The sequence below is a fragment of the Bubalus bubalis genome, chromosome 12 (assembly GCF_019923935.1).
Source record: "Bubalus bubalis isolate 160015118507 breed Murrah chromosome 12, NDDB_SH_1, whole genome shotgun sequence".
Taxonomy (NCBI): Eukaryota; Metazoa; Chordata; class Mammalia; order Artiodactyla; family Bovidae; genus Bubalus; species Bubalus bubalis.
In genome coordinates, this window is record NC_059168.1 from 22520311 (window position 1) to 22540982 (window position 20672).

General features: G+C 40.7%; 1 protein-coding gene across 10 annotated transcripts in view; it reads right to left on the reverse strand.

The window, feature by feature from the left end:
- Positions 1 to 20672, reverse strand: part of SLC8A1 (solute carrier family 8 member A1) — a 450527-nt gene that overhangs the window by 346453 nt on the left and 83402 nt on the right. For 6 of the 10 annotated variants that reach the window (XM_025262267.3, XM_025262265.3, XM_025262269.3 and 3 more), the window contains one exon: positions 10209 to 12040. In XM_025262267.3, coding sequence (XP_025118052.1) covers positions 10209 to 12040 — 1832 coding nt within the window. Of the gene's footprint in view, positions 1 to 10208; positions 12044 to 20672 lie in introns of all 10 variants that reach the window. The other 4 variants (XM_025262270.3, XM_025262273.3, XM_025262271.3 and 1 more) reach the window with 1 other exon arrangement.

The window sequence follows — 20672 nt, forward strand, 5'->3', positions numbered from 1 at the left end:
AAAATAGCATGAAACCCAGCTCACCATACATCTTAAAACCATCTCTCCACCACCGTCACCTCCCTGTCTCCATCACAGTCAAAACTCCCACCTCCCACACCATCACTATGACCACCATCACCACCTACGCCACTACCACCATTACCGCCACTTATGCCATGACCATATGCAAAATCACAACCTCCAATACCACATCATTATTATTATCAGCACCACACCACCCTGTCCAAAGCTACCGCCTCCAACACCATCACTATCACGCCAGTATCACTGGCATTACCACCACCATCACCATCAATTACCAACACCATCAAAACATTTACCATTGTCATCTTCATTTCACAGGCAAAGAAACTGACTCAGAGCTTAAGTATCTTTGCTGAAAGGTACAAAGCCAGTAGGGAGAGCTCCAACCTGGGCACAGAACCCAAGTCGAGAGCTCCTCCTATGTCCATCTTTTATCTCAGAAAGTCTAACATGGAAAAGTACAGAGGGCTTTGTTTCAAGGGGGACCACAGGGCTTCAAGGGTCCCAAGTACTCAGGATCTCTCATACCTAAGCTTTACAAATAGTATCTAGAAATAAAATATTCCAGGTTGCGTCATTAATAGCTGAATTCCTGGGCATAATGAAATCTCCCCGATTTCTGCTTTGGCTGTTCTTGCCCCTTGCTTCTGTGTCTTCAATGATCACAAAGCACACAATGACTATTCCCCTATGTAACCCTGTGGAGACATTGTAAGAGGGAAAGAAAATGTCATGGAGAACACAAGTCCTGGGGAGAAAGGCAGGAAATAAAAGGCATTGTTGATTTCGCCTAGCTCTACAGAGAGACAGCTGTATAGGCCTGCGAAAAGAAAGAGCTCTGGCTGGCTCAACCTTTGGCAAGCAGATCTGGTATTACGTAGGCAGTCTGTTGAGCCAGGAGAGGAAGCAAAGGAGGAGATTTCCTTTAATTCTGGCCATATTGTTGACCGCTTGTTTTCCCCTCCAGGACCCTCTGGACTTGCCCACTCCCAAGACAAAAGCTGCAAGGCAGTGTGGGTAGCCACAGCAGAACCCCGCTTGCCGCTGGTCTGCTCCATCAACACCTTCCACAAGGTTCCCCTCAGCTGGCTCACCCAAGGCAATTATAAAGATCACCTCTTGTGCCACAGACCCACTTTACATTTGGATGTCCTTTCTTCCTTTCCCACCACTGGGCACAGAGCCACATCTGCTGTTGTAAGGATAACCCTTAAGAGTTGCATGGCATTTACAACATGAGAGCAGCCTAACAGGTAGTGCCAGTGGTAAAGAACCCACCTGCCAATGCAGGAGACATAAGAGACTTGGGTTCAATCCCTGGGTTGGGAAGATCCCCTGGAGGAGGGCATGGCAACCCACTCCAGTATTCTTGCCTAGAGAATTCCATGGACAGAGGAGCCTGGTGGGCTACAGTCCATATGGTCACAGAAAGTTGGACATGACTGAAGCGACTTAGCACACACACACACACACACACACACACACACACAGGGACCTAACAGCTTTCCCATCCCAAAGAATGAATCTCCAGTGAGTGGATTTCAGTAACCATGACAGAACATGGTGGAGATACTTTACAGGAAAACCTCTATGGTTCTCAAGATACTGTAATCCACAGGCAATTTTCTATACCTTGGCTAACAAAGAGCAGTGAAACAACAAATAAAATCCTATCATAGGTGTTATACCCTGAAGGTGGCTCCATTCCAAAGAATTCAGCATGCTTAAATCTCTTTTCATGGGTTACCAGGGTCCTCAGGAAAGAAAACCAAAGAAAATCTCTCCCTACTTCACAATATGATGTGAAATCTACTTGGGTTTTACTGAGATGTTGCAATGGTTACCTCTGAGAAAATGCAGCCAGAAGGCAGGCAAAATGGGCTAAGGACTATTCCAGTGGCTACAGCACTAAGGGAAATCAAAACCATCTAGAGACCAAGGACGAATCCCACGAAGTGCAAAGGAAAATACTGGCAATATTTTTTTAGAAATCTTGTAAAGTTTGCTTATAAACAATAAGAGGCAGTGAGATACAGAGGGGCAAGCACATAAGCTGATTTTTAAGTAGATCATACACTCTTCTTTTTTCAACAATTTAAAATTTTTATGCTATTGTAGTAAAAAGCACTTGCTAAGATCCAACTCTAAAGATTTTTAAGTACATGGCACAATATTGTTAACTACAGGTATGATGTTGTATGGCAGACTTCTAGAACTTCCTCATTTTGCATTAACTGAAGCTTTATACCTGTTGATGAACAACTGTCCATTTTCCCTTCCATTTCCTCCAACAACCACCATCCTGCTCTTGCTTCTGTGAGTGATATATACTATTTCAGATATCTCATATAAGTAGAATCATGCAACACTGGTCAGTTTGTGACTGGCTTAAAGGGATATATACTCAGATTAATTTAAATGCCTTCATAATGATTTAAAATCCCATTAAATGAACTAAGGCCATTTGGGGCATTATTTAGCATGGATGGACCTAAAGATTATCATGCTTAAGAGAAGTCCCACAGAGAAAGACAAATGCCAAATGATATCACTTATATGTGGAATATAAAATATGACACAAATGAACTTATCTACAAAACAGAAACAGATTCGCAGACACAGAGGACAGACCCGTGGTTGCCAAAGTGGGGCAGGGAGAGAGACGGAGGGGGAGTTTGGGGTTAGCGGATGCAAAATGGTAATATACAGAATGCATAGGTCCTAGTCTATAGGATATGGAACTATATTCAACATCCTATGATAAACAATAATGGAAAAGAATATAAACAAAAATGTGACTCGCTTTGCTGCACACCTGAAACTAACAACACTGAAAATCAACCATAATTTGAAAAAATAAAATTCCATTAAAGAAAATTAATGTTCACTGAGTCTTTCATTAAGAACCATCCAATATATTGAAAACATCCATACTCAGGTTTACCAAGTTACGATTCCATCCTAAAATGAACATCGCTTTTCTCTCCGATTATGCCTTCTGCAAATGCAAATATTTTACCCCAAATTAAGGCTTCTCCTACAACTTATAGCTTATCTTTGGAATGACATTTATACTGATTAAAATATGTTATCTCATTATCCCCCATTTTAGAGTATTCGGAGATACTTCTTCTGTTTCCTTCAAAATAATTAGTCCAGCGCTGAGTGCAAATTAGTAACTTAGTATGTACAGACTGATTGATAAATAAATTCTTGTCTAACCCTGAACCAGAAAATCAATCAGCCCCCTATGTGATGGCCTTGAATGATGACTCAAAAGGCAGTCCTATAAACACTTCAGTGTGTCTAAACTATGACATCTCATTTGCTAAGATAAAATTTCTTTACATAATTCTATTATAACCCCAAACTCTAATCTGCAGTGGGAAAATGAGATTACAGTAGCAAAGGCAGCAATCTAGTTGACATGGTAAACAACCTTTCTGCACATAATCAATTTAGGTTCCCAGCAGCGGTGAATTAGAACTTGTAATTTTTTTTTTTTTTTTGGCTCTTACCCTGTCTTATTTTTTATAGTAGTTACGCATTCATGAAAATATATGCATTTATAAAAACATTTCTTGTAGTTACAATTTAGATTTTCAAATGATATTACATGTGGTTTGCTTCTAAAAGAGATAAATATTCCAGTCTGAAAAGATAATCCAAAGCGGAAGTCCATTAAAACCCTAAAATTACTCCATCTAAATTTTTTATATTACTTGGGAAAATTTTTTATCAATGTAAGGTATCATGCCTCCATCATTTTAATTGGCTAAATGTCACAGATAAATACTTTTGCCACAAAGTAAATCTAGAATATGTTGGATTCAAGGTAGTATGAGCTAATAGGCTTTTTTGTCTAACACTATTTTCTCTAGTATTGTTCACCATTTCTGATTTCCCCCCAAATACAATTATTGTTCTTTTTCTGATCATTTCAAATTTTCCTAATATTTTTTTCATTTTTTATAGCTGACTGCCTTCTCTTTCTACTCTCTGAATTGTTTTATCATATAGCTAAGTCTTTATTCCTTGGTATTCTATAGAGCAAGAAAAGAATACTGGTAATATAAATAGCAAAAACAAAGTACTTATTTTCCCTGGAATATAATAACGATTCCATACAGCCTATATGGAATTTCTTTTCTAGATATTTTTCAAAAAAGAAAGTGATGTAAATATTTTACATCCAAGAGCTATATATGTTGAGATGTCTTACATATTGTATTTGCTATTTGCTAATAACTATTGCTATTGTATTAGCAATACAATAAATATTATATTGCTAGAGTAATGACGTTGCAATCAAACTTGTAAACATTAATAGTCTTTAAAGCTAAATTAATTTTGGACAGATCCATTGTTTAACAAATTATGGCTAGAAACTCCCAGTAAAATGATATGCTAAGCGACCTACATACTTCATTTTCCAACTTTGCATTTTAAATATACAGCAGTAAATGCTCATGATGTTTTGAGTAATCTTCCAAAAATGATATTATTGTTGAGCTATAACTAAGTAATTAAATTTGATTTGTATCTGCACTAGCTAATTAACCTTAACATTTTCCAGAACAGTCAAGCTAATGTTAGACCTTGAAACACCGAACAACATTTTCTATAATTATTACCAAGAAACCAGCATCATTAAAGAACAAACATTAGTAGCACTTCAAATTTTTGGATGTCACCTTCCTAACCACAAATCAAATTAGCATATTCTTCGTTTATTTTTTATTAGCTGTTAACATTAGACAGAATTCCCTGTTGAAATTCAAGATTAGCTAGCATGGGTTTAGTATTTGTCATTGATTGTGTTTATACAAAAGCATGTGCTAATTGTTAATTATATCTGTCTAATGAGTGTTTGCATTGTAATTTTCAAATGTTTTGCTGAGAATAAATTTTATTTGAGACCACAAGCAGCACTTACCACTTAATGCTATTTTCCTAAAATATGGATTTTGATCTTTAAAAGGGTCAAGTTGAAATAATTCAACTCATTTATATAAAAATATGAATGAGGACAGACATGCTTATTTTATAAATTTAAATGACTTTTTCTACACTAAAACTGAGGTCAAAGATTAGGCATCTTATTCTTGAAAATAATGAATCGATAAATCTGACTGCATTTTGATCTCCCTCCCTGATCAGATTGAACTCTACTTCTACCTTGGTTAATGACTTCTTAATTAGATATACTTTAAATCCAGGCTTTTCCAGGAATTGTTTTAAGCTACTGTGGAAAGCATCATAAATTCTGGCTTATGCATGTCATTAAACAAACCAAAAAAAAAAGAAGATTTGAAAAACTATCTAATAAAGCTGTTCAGTTCAGTTGTTCAGTGGTCTCTGACCGCCTGGACTGCAGCACGCCAGGCCTCCCTGTCCATCACCAACTACTGAGTCCACTCAAACTCATGTCCATTGAGTCAGTGATGCCATCCAGCCATCTCATCCTCTGTCCTCCCCTTTTCCTCCCACCTTCACTCTTTCCCAGAATCAGGGTCTTTTCAAATGAGTCAGTTCTTCGCATCAGGTGGTCCAAGTATTGGAGTTTCAGCTGTAGCATCAGTCCTTCCAATGAATATGCAGGACTGATCTCCTTTAGGATGGACTGGTTGGATCTCCTTGCAGTCCAAGGGACTCTCAAGAGTCTTCTCCAACACCACAGTTCAAAAGTATCAATTTTCTTCATAGTCCAACTCTCACATCCATACATGACTACTGGAAAAACCATAGCTTTTACTAGATGGGACTTTGTTGGCAAAGTAATGTCTCTGCTTTTTAATATGCTGTCTAGGTAATTCATAACTTTTCTTCCAAGGAACAAGCATCTTTGAATTTCATGGCTGCAGTCACCATCTACAGTGATTTTGGAGCCCCAAAAAATAAAGTCTGTCACTGTTTCCCCATCTATTTGCCATGAAATGATGGGACCAGATGTCATGATGTTCGTTTTCTGAGCTTTAAGCCAACTTTTTCACTCTCCTCTTTCACTTCCATCAAAGGCTCTTTAGTTCTTCTTCACTTTCTGCCATAAGGGTAGTATCATCTGCATATCTGAGGTTATTGATATTCTTGGCAATCTTGATTCCAGCTTGTGCTTCATCCAGCCCAGCATTTCTCATGATGTACTCTGCATATGAGTTAAACAAGCACGGTGACAATATACAGCCTTGAGGTACTCCTTTTCCTATTTGGAACCAGTCTGCTGTCCCATGTTCAGTTCTAACTGTTGCTTCTTGGCCTGAATACAGATTTCTCAGGAGGCAGGTCAGGTGGTCTGGTATTCCCATCTCTTTAAGAATTTTCCACAGTTGGTTGTGATCCACACAGTCAAAGGCTTTGGCATAGTCAATAAAGCAGAAGTATATGTTTTTCTGGAATTCTCTTGCTTTTTCGATGATCCAACGGATGTTGGCAATTTGATCTCTGGTTACTCTGGCTTTTCTAAATCCAGCTTGACCATCTGGAAGTTCATGGTTCACGTACTGTTGAAGATTGGCTTGGAGAATTTTGAGCATTAGTTTGCTAGTGTGTGAGATGAGTGCAATTGTGCGGTAGTCTGAGCATTCTTTGTCACTGCCTTTCTTTGGGATTGTAATGAAAACTGATCTTTTCCAGTTCTGTGGCCACCGCTGAGTTTTCCAAATTTGCTGGCATATTGAGTGCATCACTTTCACAGCATCATCTTTTAGGATGTGAAATAGCTCGATTGAAATTCCATCACTGGACAGACCTGTGTTGACAAAGTAAGGTCTTTGCTTTTTAATATGCTGTCTAGGTTGTGGCAACCCACTCCAGTATTCTTGACTGGAAAAACCCATGGACGGAGGAGCCTGATAGGCTACAGTCCATGGGGTCTCAAAGAGTCGAACACGACTGAGTGACTTTACTATGTTGGTCATAACTTTTCTTCCAAGAAGCAAGTGTCTTTTAATTTCATGGCTGCAGTCACCATCTGCAGTAATTTTAAAGCTGAGGGGTATCCATAGAACCATCCATGTATTTTAGGTTTTTGAGAACGTCATCTCTCAAGATTACCTTTGTAATTGGATGAAATATAAATTCATTTTAAAAGATAAAAACTGAGTTGTGTCTACATACTTCACCTAGACTACATGATGACAAACTCCTTTTAACTTGGATCTGACTGTATGGACCTGACATTGGAAACAACTACCAGAGGAAAAGCAATCCATTAAAAAAAAAACAATAGAATAAGGGATCTTTGATAATATTATGTTTTCCCAGACGCATTTTGTTTGAATCTTTGGTGCCTAGATTAAGGCTAAGTACCAGTCACCACAACAAATTTATTCAAGCAATAGACCTATTAATTATCTTCAAACCTTATCGGTAGTAAAACTCTTTAACGCTAAGATGAAAATTCCTTAAAATTTCAGAAAGAAGAAAAAATGCAGGGATGTACTTTCATTACACTTCTAAATAACATGTTTTGTCATTACTAAAAGTTCATATTTCAACTTACCACAAAAAAGATAGGAAGAATTTTATAGCACTAGGAGAAGGCAATGGCACCCGACTCCAGTACTCTTGCCTGGAAAATCCCATGGATGAAGGAGCCTGGAAGGCTGCAGTCCATGGGGTCGCTGAGGGTCGGATGCGACTGAGCGACTTCACTTTCACTTTTCACTTTCATGCATTGGAGAAGGAAATGGCAACAACCCACTCCAGTGTTATTGCCTGGAGAATCCCAGGGACGGGGGAGCCTGGTGGGCTGCCGTCTATGGGTTCGCACAGAGTCGGACATGACTGAAGTGACTTAGCAGCAGCAGGAATGGCTATTCATCTAGAATATTCCTAAGAACACATACTGGAGAAGGTGATGGCACCCCACTCCAGTACTCTTGCCTGAAAAATCCCATGGACGGAGAAGCCTGGTAGCTGCAGTCCATGGGGTCGCGAAGAGTGGGACACAACTGAGCGATTTCCCTTTCACTTTTCACTTTCATGCACTGGAGAAGGAAATGGCAACCCACTCCAGTGTTCTTGCCTGGAGAATCCCAGGGATGGGGGAGCCTGGTGGGCTGTCGTCTATGGGGTCACACAGAGTTGGACATGACTGAAGTGACTTAGCAGCAGCAAGAACACATACACAGAGATGCTGATAATTCCACTGATTCTTACCAGTTTTCACAAGATATCTAAATTTCTAAAGCTGAAATTTGGCAATATTCCTTCCATAGCAAGAATTAAATCAATATAATGGCATAGGGTGAATGTTTGAAATAGAGCTTGACAGACTAAATTTTACCATCAAACCAGTCTCTTTTTTTCCTTCTTCTACTACACTCTGCCCAAAAGAAATTTATTTATGCTTTGGTAGAAGTCCTGGACACCAGATTAGACAGGGAAAGCTGCCTTTCAAACAAGTACAGAGCCATTATTCTCGAGAGAAAGCAATATTGCATTTTTTGAGAAAACATCCTAGGTAAAATGAGTAAACAAAACAAAATACCAATTTGGTCATGTTTAAGAGCTACCCTTGTGAATTCATTTAATAACATGCAGTATTCCTTTAATAATATGCAATAGCACTTGTAATCCATGTAAAAGTATATCTAATACAAGAGGGTTCAATAATTGAAATGATTATGAAATGTAATGAGCAAGAATTCCCAGCAAAGAAATAAAGTTTATGTACTAATGTGGGCAGGACCATAATCAACAGAGGCCTTTGGGAAAATCCGTCCTTGGGTGTGCAGGATATTCATTTCCTATTACCATCTTTCAGTAAAGTATCTGTCCCAACAAAACATGTCTCACTAAGTGGAATGTTAACAGCATAAGAACCAATGTAAAACAGATACTGAGCAAAAGTTCTCCCCACACACATATCCAAGGAAGGTTATTACAGTCTCTCTTAGATTTCACTGTGACAGCATATGGATTGCCCATCTCTAGAAATACAGTGTCAAAGAGGTGAAAGACATTGGAAGGCTCTTTTAGGAAAATCTGTTTCCTCTGCACCCCCCTCCCCCATCCTTGTATTTATTTTCTCTACACTTATAGTAGAAGAAATTTCACCTTGAAGAGAATGCACCTGCCATGTCACATGCCATTAACAAGAGTTAACCATTTTGATAACAAACTGTATTTTATATTGTTTATCCTGAAATCCCTAAGTTGTCAATGATCCCGTCAACATAATCATTCATTTGAATATTTTCAAATGAATGATTTAAAATGAATGTTTCACTGCAGATATTACAAACAGTTCCTTTTCTTCCATCCTTGCAGTTTGGATATTACTGACTGGGTCATATTTTCTGGTTTGCTTTTGGTGAGTGCAGTGCCCCTGGCCTTAGGCAAGGAAGGAGGAAAAGCACTCTAAACATCCTCTGCCAATGGAGGAATCATCACACAATCAGATATTCTGTGTTACAGCGTTGGCAAATGTCACTGTGAAGTGTCAATAGGAAAACTTAATCGTTTCCCACTTCTTTTCTCTGACCTGCTCCTTGTCATTTCAGACACTTAGAATTTTATTTCTCTCACCATCCCTATGCCAGCAGGGTAAAAGGGTTTGTTTAACCATGTAAAGTAAAATCAGACTAGAACTAAAAAAGAACTTCATGACTTTTCTCCATTGGCATCAAACTGAAAAGGCAGGATTGGTCATTAAGTTATAATTAAGCATTAGCATTTCAGCAGAAACATTAGACCATCACAGAAACAGTGTCAGAGAAAAGCAGCAAAAATCATTTCAGCGAACCCTAGTAGCCAGGAAATTATTTTTGGGCTTTCCCAAATTGTACTCAGTAATGAAGTTAGGACATAACGTGCCTTTTGCGATATTCCCTTTCTGTGTGTCTGTTATATGATCAAGACAGAATACAAGTTTTTCAACCGATCATTAAGTGCATAAATTCTGTCAGAAGACTCATTTCATCATGATCCATAAACGTACTTAAAAACTGTAAATGCATAAAAGTAAAAAGGAAAACACATTAGGATCTTGACAGATATAGTATATTGATCAGTGGCACATAAGCTAGAAGCTGGGATATTTTGGTATTTTGAAAGTGGTTCTGTATAGTAACCAATCCATTCTTTCTTCACCATTTAGTTTTTAAAAAACACACACATGTTCACACAACCACAAACGTACTCAACCACACACGTAGGCATAAAAAAAAAGAACTTACACAATTTCATCATTCTGGAACTCGAGCTCTCCGCATGTGTCCTCAAAGTCCTCCCCTCCACCTCTGGCAGTCCCCTCAATGGTCTTATAGGGAACGATAACATTTCCACGTGCTCCAGATGTTCTCAGAACTTTCACCTCCATGATGCCAATGCTCTCACTCACGTGAGTCACCGGTTCCTCAAAAGTAAAGATGCCAGCATGGTCATCATCAAAAATAGTCACGGTGGCAGTGGAGGGGGATCCCAGGCAAGCAAGGGTAGAGACATGACTGGCTTCCAGGATGCCATCTTCCGAGGCTTCCAAAGATACTTTGACGTTGCTGAGATGCACAAGGAAATTCTCATCCTCCTCAAAGATGTCATCATCAATGATGCCAACTCTGATTTCCTTCTGGGTCTCACCAGGCTTAAAGACCACAGTTCCTTCGGTAAATTCGTAATCAGATCCAGCGTTGGCTGTGCCATCCTCTGTTCTGAAGTCAACAAACACGGTGTTGGTCAGATCACCACCTCTGCGGATAATGGTCAGGGCTACTGTGCCACAGTTCTCCAGACACTGATATGTCCCTTGTTCAAAGAAGATCTTACTGACAGGGTCATTTTCAGCCACTTCTGTGTTGACCTCATGCATGCTGACAGCTTTCCTGGCTTGGTCTGCTGCATGCCTCTTTAAAATGTTGCCTGCTCCGGTCATCAGGCGGGTAGCTTGAATGCGGTAAAACGCTCGACTTTTTTGCTGCTGACTTAAGACTTGGTAATTGGCTAATTCTATTAATTGCTCTATTTCCTTCTCTGGATGCTTCTGCTTGAGTTCCTTCAGAATCCTAGCCATTTCTCGCCTGGCTTCTTCATCATCTTGGTCCCTCTCATCAACCTCCAGAACCAGGGCTCCATCTAAGAAACTGTCAACATGGGAATTGACCACTTTCCCATCCATTTCAATTTCTGTCTTGGAAGACGGCCTGTCTCCTTCGTGTTCAATAATCATTCCCCTCTGCTTGCCAGCCCGATACCTCTTGTAGACATACTTGTAAAACAGAAGCCTCCTGTCTGCCACCCAAGCAAACACAACGCAGATGGGGAAGAAGAAGAAAGTAAGCAAACCTTCCCAGACCTCCACGACCCCAGGGGAGCTGACAGACAAAATGATGTAAAGCCAGGTATAGGCAAAGATGCTCCATGCCGCTGTCACAAAGAACACACGCAAATGCTTGATCTTCCTTGTCTCCCCATCCGGGACGACGTAAACACAAAGCGCAATGATGATGAACATGTTGAATGCAGCACTCCCCACAATGGTGCTAGGACCAAGGTCTCCTGCAGTGAAGTTATGGCCACACACCTCGATTACTGAAAGGAGAATCTCTGGAGCTGAAGACCCCAGGGCCATCAAGGTCAGGTTGGACACTGTCTCATTCCAGATCCTCACAGTTGTCTTGGTGGTCTCTCCATTGGGTTTCTTTATGGTGATTTCTTTCTCTTGAGATGTGATGACTTCTATAGAGGACATGAACCGGTCAGCAATGATTGAGACTCCAAGAAACATGTAGACCATGGCCACAAAATACACAGTCGCTCTAGCAATTTTGTCCCCAAAGGAAGGGTCCTGGGGCTCCCAAATGGGTAAAATCACCCCCTTCTTACAGTAGTAGGAGCCAGTACACTCGCCAGTCTCATTGCCTTCTCCTTCCATTTCTGACTCAGCACTTATATGGTCCACATGGGAAAACAAGAGAGCCACCATGGCTAACACGTGAAATCCCATCGACAAGGTGGGTGACAGACTGAACTGCAGCATGCTGGGCAATGGCAGAGTTCCAGCTGTCCCAACCTACTGGGGAGAATAAGAAAGGGGGAGGGGGGGGGAGGAAAATCACATCATTAGATCCAGACCCAAAGCACTCAAGTGACCCAATTATTTTTATTACATTTACCAATGACTTGTTTATATTTGACTATCACAACATCTATGGTGAATCATGACTCTAAGAATCCATCTGTGATAAAGCAATCCTTGGTAATGTTTACAGCCCAATCTCTCCACTTGTGGATTTTCTACATGCAGTCCCATTTACTGAGCAATGAGCAATGTACACAGCTGACTTACTGGAAGAAAACGTTCAATTATATCCTTGGCTTGTTGAACACACATGCATGCACACTGACAGCCAATGAGGAAAAGCACAAAGTTTTGACGCATTAAATAATTTTCTCCTTGTTGCTAAGGCAGATTTTCTTTTAAACTGTGGTTAACACAGTCAACCTTCCAAAAACTGTTTCATTGCCAAAATCGCCTTAAGAGTGATGCTATGAAGTTTAGACTCTAAAAATCCTACAAATGCATGACATGGTAACGATCTTAAATTCTGGGGCACAGTTTACACTGTATTTAATGCAATTGTTTCCTATGGCTCATGAGGGTCACTTGGACTGCAAAATCAAACCAGTCAATTCTAAATGAAATCAATCCTGAATATTCACTGGAAGGACTGATGCTGAAGCACCAATTCTTTGGTCACCTGATGTGAAGAGCTGACTTATTGGAAAAGACCCTGATGCTGGGAAAGACTGAAGACAAAAGGAGAAGAGTGCATTAGAGGATGAGATGGTTGGATGGCATCATCAACTCAATGGACATGAATCTGAGCAAACACTGAGAAATAGAGGACAGGGAAGCCTAGCATGCTGCAGTCCATAGGGTTGCAAAGAGTCAGACATAACTTAGCAACTGAACAACAAGAAATCTATGGATCTTAGAACCACAGAGAAATCTTCCAGCTTGCCTGCAATCAAAGCTCAATGGTATTTGCACTTGAAGGGAAAAAAGATCTGTTGTAAGGCAATATTTCCACACAATAAGTATAGTTTTTAAGAGCATGTTTTGATGACAGCACATTTCCTCCTAATTTTCAGCAACACCAGGTCTTCTGATGCATTAGCAGCTGGGCATCTGGTTGTTTGAGCGCTGCTCTTCATAGCTGTGTACAGATCTCATTCTAGAATCTGCAGGCTGCCCATGGCAGGAAAGGGAGATAAGCAGGCCCAGGTCTGTGCGTGTGTCTTGCCCAGGTCTTGCCTGACAGGCTGTGAAATCAGTGTTACCAGCCATAAAATGTTCCTTCTCTGTGTCAATGTCAGAATTTTCATGGTCATTCTAAAATACACATCAGTTCTATAGAGGACTCAAGTGACCTAAAAATACAGGGGCAATAATTCCAACTAAATTAGCTCAGGCGGCAAAATGACAGTGACCAAAAGTACCTATGGGATTAAAGGGCTGTAGGAAACGGGATATGGCAGGAGCATCACTGGTGGGAATCCAGGTTCATGGTGCTCCACCTACCACTCTGCTCAGGTAACCAAGGTTTGTGCCTCTCCGTGACCTTGTATCACCTCTGATTCCAGGGTTTTGGTGAATGGGGTGGGGGACAATGAAGCAAAGAAGGATCTGCTGCAAGTCAGGGTGACTCTGGTCTGGAAAGCCAGTTATAACATCCAATGACATAGGGATAAGAAGGGTCCTGAGTCAGGTCTTAGTCCTGTGGCCTGACATAAAGTCAAACGTAGAGCTGGGTTAGACCCCTTCATGGCCTCAGGCTATCTAAGTCACCCCCACATTTGCCTACACTCTCTGCCCTAGGCTTACTACTGATGGCTTATATTGAAAACTGCACCAGGGCCCAGGAGAACCCCTACCTGGCCCAGCACATTCTGGCATCACCTAAAGCACCCTCCCCGCAGACTTTTTTTTTTTAAAGCTCATCGCTACAGGGAGATAAGCTTTGACATTTTCCTCACACTAAAGAAGACACAGCAGAGGGCTGTGGTGATCAGATCCCATTCTAAGTAAAAGGTGGAAAAATAGAAGAAACATATTTTCAAAGTATGCAGTTCATGGTCAGTGTATCTACTTGTTCAGTCATGACTCGGCTTGAGTGGGTTGTAGGATCTCTTCTTAAAACAAGGTAACTCTGAACCATCCCTGTAAGAACAGTGGCAGATCTAGTTCTAACTCCCTTGCATCAATTTATTCCACGATTTATGAGAGCTGCCCAGACAAATTTTAGGACATGATGGGCTCTCTTCTAGGTCCTGAGAATTCATCAGTGAATTTGTTTTCAAGTCTCTGTCTTTGCAGATCTTATATTCTAATGGGGAGGAAAGAAACAAATAAATATAAATGTCAGGTGGTAAAAAGCACTGTAATGGTGGGGGGTAGGGAGCAATTTCAAGAGGACGGGAAGTCTGTACGTTATGGTGTCTGTGCCAGGTTGTATGTGTCAGTATGTGCACACACATGGAAGGCATGATTTTATAATGGACAGTTTAAAGAAGGCCTCTCTGATAAGGTGCCATTTGAGCAAAGTCCTGAAGGAAGAAGAGGCCCAAGCTTTGTGGATACTTGCAGGAAGAGAATTTCAAGTTAGGTACAAAGATCTTGATGAGAATTGTGCTTTGCATAGTCTAGGGACCAGGAAGAAACCTGTGTGGTGACAGAGAAGTGATGGAAAGAAGCAGGGCTGGGGAGCTGGAAACTCAGTAGGGACAGATCATGAGGGCCACGGAGGCCACTGTAAGACATTGGCATTGACTGTAAGGGATTTGGGAATCACAGGGAGATTCCAATCAGAAGTGTGATATGAGCTGATTTATCTTTTAAAATAATCTCTCTGCTGGTTCACTGAAGAACAGACTATAAAGACAAGAGGAGAAAAAAGGGAGCCTGCATTTGCCTATTATTTAAAAAAAAAAAAGTCTGATCAAGGCAATGATCCCAATGCCTTGCAGGTATATAAAATGATATAGTAAAGATCTAAAGTTTAAAAAAGAGAAATAAACATTTGCAGTGATCCTTTTGGAAGATTTGCAACTTAAAACATTTTGGTAACCTGTAAGGATCAGAAAGGTTAAGAATTTGCTCAGAAGGAATAGTACAGAACACACAGAGCCTACCCAAACAGACACAAAGTTGCTCCTGTCTCCAGGGTGGATAGAATGAACCACTCCCTTGAAATTGCTGCCAAGGCTCATCATTCCATTCCTCACATCTCAGCCAAAACAAACCTCCCAAAATGCAGATCACACTCTCTCACTCCCCTTAAAACTCTTTATGGCCTACTGCCCTGAAGACAAATGCAAACCCCCTCAATAGGCTATTTAGACCTTTCAGGATCTGGCCTTTGAGTTCTAAAATATGGGAATTCTCTCAATTTCCTGAACAGGACAGCCCTTTCTTACCTCCAGGTCTTTGCATATTGTGCTTTCTGTGCCCTGAACTATTTTCCTTCTTTGAAGCACATTTCAAAATGACACCACAGCAAATCACAAATCACAGTTGACTGCCTGAGATGGTAATCCCAGGCTCCATTATTAAACACTGTCCCAGACACCATGGTAAATTTTTTACATCTATCTATATCTAATTATTATATCTAATACTTCCAGGAACCAGCACTTCCCTGTTATACAACTCCTAATGTTGCCATTTCCATTAGAGTCTGTGTGAATAGCACCCCTAACAATATACCGTAAGCCTGTTTGTAGGTGGAAAGACTGAGGTTCAGACAGGTTACATACTTGCTGAAAGTCAGACAGTAACTAAGATTCAAAGCCCGGTCTGTCTCTGAAACTGATGTAATCCCCTGCTCCATTCTACCACACCTGAGGGTGTATATAGTGACCTTTTGAGAATGATTGGATTTGGGCTTAGACTAGCTCAGTGGAAAACCTCTTGGCTTCTATGTGGGGATAGGTAGCAAAAGTCCCATGAAAGGTTTCCAACAAGCCTAGTTTTATCTTATGGATGGCAGACTGACATGGACACATATCCGCAGCTGGGAGGTAACCTGTGGGCTGGAATGTTCCTGGAGACAACTGGCTTCCACTCTCCTGCCTTTTAGCAATTACCTGACAACCTCTTCTGCAAATACTCTCAGGGCAATCTCTTCAGTCTTCCAAGTAGAAGCCCTGCCCCAACCAACATCTCCCAATATGCTCCCAGCCAAAAGGGTATGAATGTCTAAGGGTGGACAGAGCAGTAAAAAAAAAAAAAAAAATCATCATCGGTATTACATAAAAAGGAAGGGGACTTCTGAGGTTAACTCAAAAATGTCACAATTATATTCAAAAGATGGTTTCACAGTAGTCTAATTTGTGAGGTCAATGGACCAAAAAACACTGCTATAGCTTATTGGTCATGAAGCAACTGGAAAGAACTCTCTGGACTTCAGTTTCTTTCTTTATTAAATTAACACCAAATCCAAATGCTTGTGAGGATATGGGGTTTCTTTACCACTGAGCCACCAGTGAAGCCCTGAGGATGTGGGTTAGGTGTCATCAAAAAATGAGTCCTGCTTCATTTTTTCCCTCCATGTTTTGTCTCAATTCTGATGCCTCAGATGCAAACAGATCTGACTCTTGCCACTGTCTCCTCAAATATTTATTTCTATGAAAATTAAGCAGCAAATAGTAGCTGTTGATGTATTAGTCTGCTGCCTGACCTTCTAATCTTTCACCCTGATCTACTGAACTCTGAACAAGAGGTAGTCTGATCTTCACAGTGGTTTCAGATAAGCCCTTATATCCAGGGCCAGTTCTTACTTAGGAATGTTCATTACATCATCCAAATGAGCCTTCAGCACAGTAGCAAGAATACTCACATTATCTTCTGCTCACTATTTATTTTAAAACAAACCAAAGAGCCCCAACACCTATAGATGACAGACCTGAACGTCACGGACAAAGGACGGTGAACAGGTATCAAACTGAATGAGCCCGCCCCTCTATGGCAAAGGGAGAGGTCACAGAAATGGATGCATGTACTCGCCAGACAGATCTTCATCAAACTGCCATAGCAGAGGTTCAAGGAGTAGTTAGGTAGCACAGCACTGGGAGCTTTAGTGGTTCTGACTGCAAGGAGAACCAGCTCAGAGAGGAAACACCTCTGGCATTCTCACCAGTTCTGTGCTTGAGGTGGCCTAGTCTCATTCTGCTGATCGGCAGCTGGGGTTTTTCCAAGGAACTCCTTGACTCTCCATCAAGACCTGGAATCCCCACCTCTGTAATTCTTGCTGACCGAAAGCCTCAAAACTAAGCAATGAATCTGTTTCTAAGGCAACAGTGTAACAACCATGAATTCTCATCCACTACAAATGCAAGCACTTCCAAATGCTTCTAGACAAAGATGATGCCAGAGGATGCCCTTCTTTATCTGATCATCCACTGAGGGTGCCAATTACCATTCTGGCCCCCACCCTCAGGCCATCAGGCCATGGCCACACTTCACCAAGGAGCTCCTTCAGTGCCCACAGCAACTCTCTGCTATTACTTTATTTTTTCCCCAAAGAGAGAGTTTCTACTTTTCTTCCTGAAAAATGAGGACAGGTCCTCTGGGAGACAAGCAGTTAGACATCACGTAAGGGGCTCAAGCCCCCTGCCCAGACTTAAAAGACTACAGGGGCCCTGTCCCATGTCAGAAAACACCCTCTTCATTCATCAAAGGTAGCAGCTGGGGTAATGGTCAGGCAACGTGGCCAAAAAGGAAAGATGATTTCAGAATTTAGGATAATAAAAATGTTACTGAAAAGTCATGGGACCCTTTTTCCCTTATTTTGTTTTTCTATATAGAACTTACTACTTTTTATTGAATTATAGTTGATTTCCAATGCTGTGTTTATTTCTGCTGCACAGCAAAATGATTTGGTTATACACATACATGCATTCTTTTTTATATTCTTTTCCATTATGGTTTATCCCAGAATATTGAATGTAGTTCCGCATGCTATACAGTAGGACCTTGCTGTTTATCTATTCTATATGTAACAGTTTGTATCTCCTAATTTCAAATTTTCAATCTCTCTCCCAATTCCTCCCCCCTTGGGAACCACAAGTCTGTTCTCTATCTCTGTAAATCTTAGAACTTACTACTTTTTATACATTATATACTTTATTTAACAGTTCTGCTTATTCTCTCTCTCTCTCATAGATGTCAACTCTGTAAGGGTAGGGATTTCTGTCTCTTTTGTTCACCCAGTTCCTCGAGCATACCCTGCTACATGGAAGATGCATGGCACCTGCTTTTATTAAATAAATAAAATACTTCTCAGTTGGCCTTGTGCTGATTCATCAAATCTCTGATGTGGAATCAGAATCCAGGTGCTGGACCTAGACATATGCATTTAGAAATGTTCCCTAGGTAAGATGGATACCCCTAAAGTGAGCAAAGGCCAGTATCAGACTGAAAAGCCACAATCAATATGCGGTAGAGGAGAAGAATGAAGAACGGCAACACCTTTTTGTTTATTTGTTTTCACTACAGAGATTAACAATACTGTTCTTTCCTAGCAAAGAGCTCTTTACTGAGGTACTTCATGCAAAATAACCTTCTCACGCTGCCCCTCCTTTCCACCTGAATAAACGTCACCTCATCCAGAGATTTTCACCTTTCCCTTGCCCATCTCCTGCCGCCCCACCCCCAAGGAAGGCTTTTGTAAGCACTCCCATTCATCACGTGACAAGGAAAGATGATCCATTTAGGGGATCATCAGCTAAAATCTGAGGTCAGAAATCCCTCCAAAGGCATGTAAAAATCTCAAGGTTTTTCCATTCAGTCAGGAGAAAAAAAAAATGGTGAATGAAATTCTAGCAGTGAACAACCAAAAACTAAAATAAAAGAAGGCAATCCAAAAAGCTGCAGAGAATGATACCAAATTTTAGCCCAACAAGTAAGTTAATACTTAGCTCTAATGACAATAAATCATTTTTTTTTAAATAATCTCAACACTGCCCACAAATGTATAGTCTTGGGGTCAAAACATGTTTATCTTTTAATTTTTTAACTGGTAAGTAATCCAAACAAATGGGAAAACAACACATTCATTCACAAGTTTGCCAAGCTTCTCTTAGCCACTCATATGTGCCAGATACTGTGTTTTAAAGACATATAAGATGATATTCCCCAAAGAAGCTCACATTCTAGTAAGTCATTACAAGAGACAAGGAGTGAGTCTTGCTTTCCAGAAGACAGAACTCTTCCATGACTAGGGAATCATGGAAGAGGAGAGACTTTTCAGGCATTCAGACAGTAAGACCATGACCACACCTGGATGCCCTCAAAGTGGACCACCTCATTTCCAGGTTAACATACCTGGGGTCTTGGGGTCATACAAGTGGGCTTCTAGAAACCTCCAACTGCTCCATCTACAGTCTTGCAACCAAAAGATTTCAAATGTAGTGACCTCCCAGAAGTGGGCCTCAGATCATCTCTTCCATGAAACTTTCAGGGGTCTCATGTTGGACAATAGCAACTATTTCAGGTACCATCCACCCTGAAAAGAGCAATCTTTCCTGATGTTTGACCTTACACTGAAAAAAAATGAGGTCATATGTGTGCATTTATTTCTGGGTCACCAAAAAAGATCTCCTACCTAAAAATATTTCCCACACTAGCTTGTTGACATTGTGCCTTCAGACATTTGAGTGAAGTATAACCCTCCTGGTATTCCTAGTTCTAGAGAGGAGACCATTTATTTGTTCTCAAGCATGTACTGAACGGCTTCTAGTGCAAAGCACCAGACCAAACACTGTGGGGATCACAAAGAGGACTGATTCCTGGTCCCTGTTTCTGATAAATTTACAGTCTTCAAGTGATATTTACTCAAATGACCATGAATAGGAGAAAGAAGATGGAAAATTCCATAAAAGGAAGGGACTGGAAAAAACAACAGAAGCCAGAGAGAGTAAGGGCATTTCAGAAGGAAGCAATGATGTGACTAAAAGCATAGAACAATACTTCTTCAACTTCACTTCACCTAAGGATCTTCTGGAAAATTCATTAAAGTGGAGATAACTGGGCCCTATCATTGGGTATACAGTAGATCTAAAGAAAACAGTGTAAGTGTTAATTGCTCAGTCGCATTCAACTCTTTGTGACCCCATGGACTGTAGTCTGCCAGGCTCCTCTATCCGTGGACTTCTCCAGGCAAGAATACTGGGGTGGGCAGTCATTCCCTTCTCAAGGGATTCTTCCTGACCCAGGGATTAAACCCGGGTCTCCTATATTCCAGGCAAATTCTTTACCTGCTGAGCCACAAGGAAAGCCCTGTAGCTCTAAAGAGGAAACCCCAAATTTGAATTTTAAGAAGCATCGTAGGTGATTCTGATGTAGGTGGTCTTGGCACTGGTAGGATGGGTAGCAATGCATAAAAGGCAGAACTGGGTAGGAAGGCAGAACTAGCTTGAAGGGCATCAGCATGTTTAGCAAACACAGACTAGAGAGGAAAAGGACTTAAAGTCCTTGATGTAAGGTGGTGCTTACATATTAGAAGATAACATTTGTTGTAATATCAGTATGATGCTGATGTGAAATAGTATATCAGATGGGCTCTCATCACAAACTGGGACTCCAGAGAGCACTAAAATAATGAAGTCCCAGGATTTCCCTCAGGACTTCCCTGGAAGTCCAG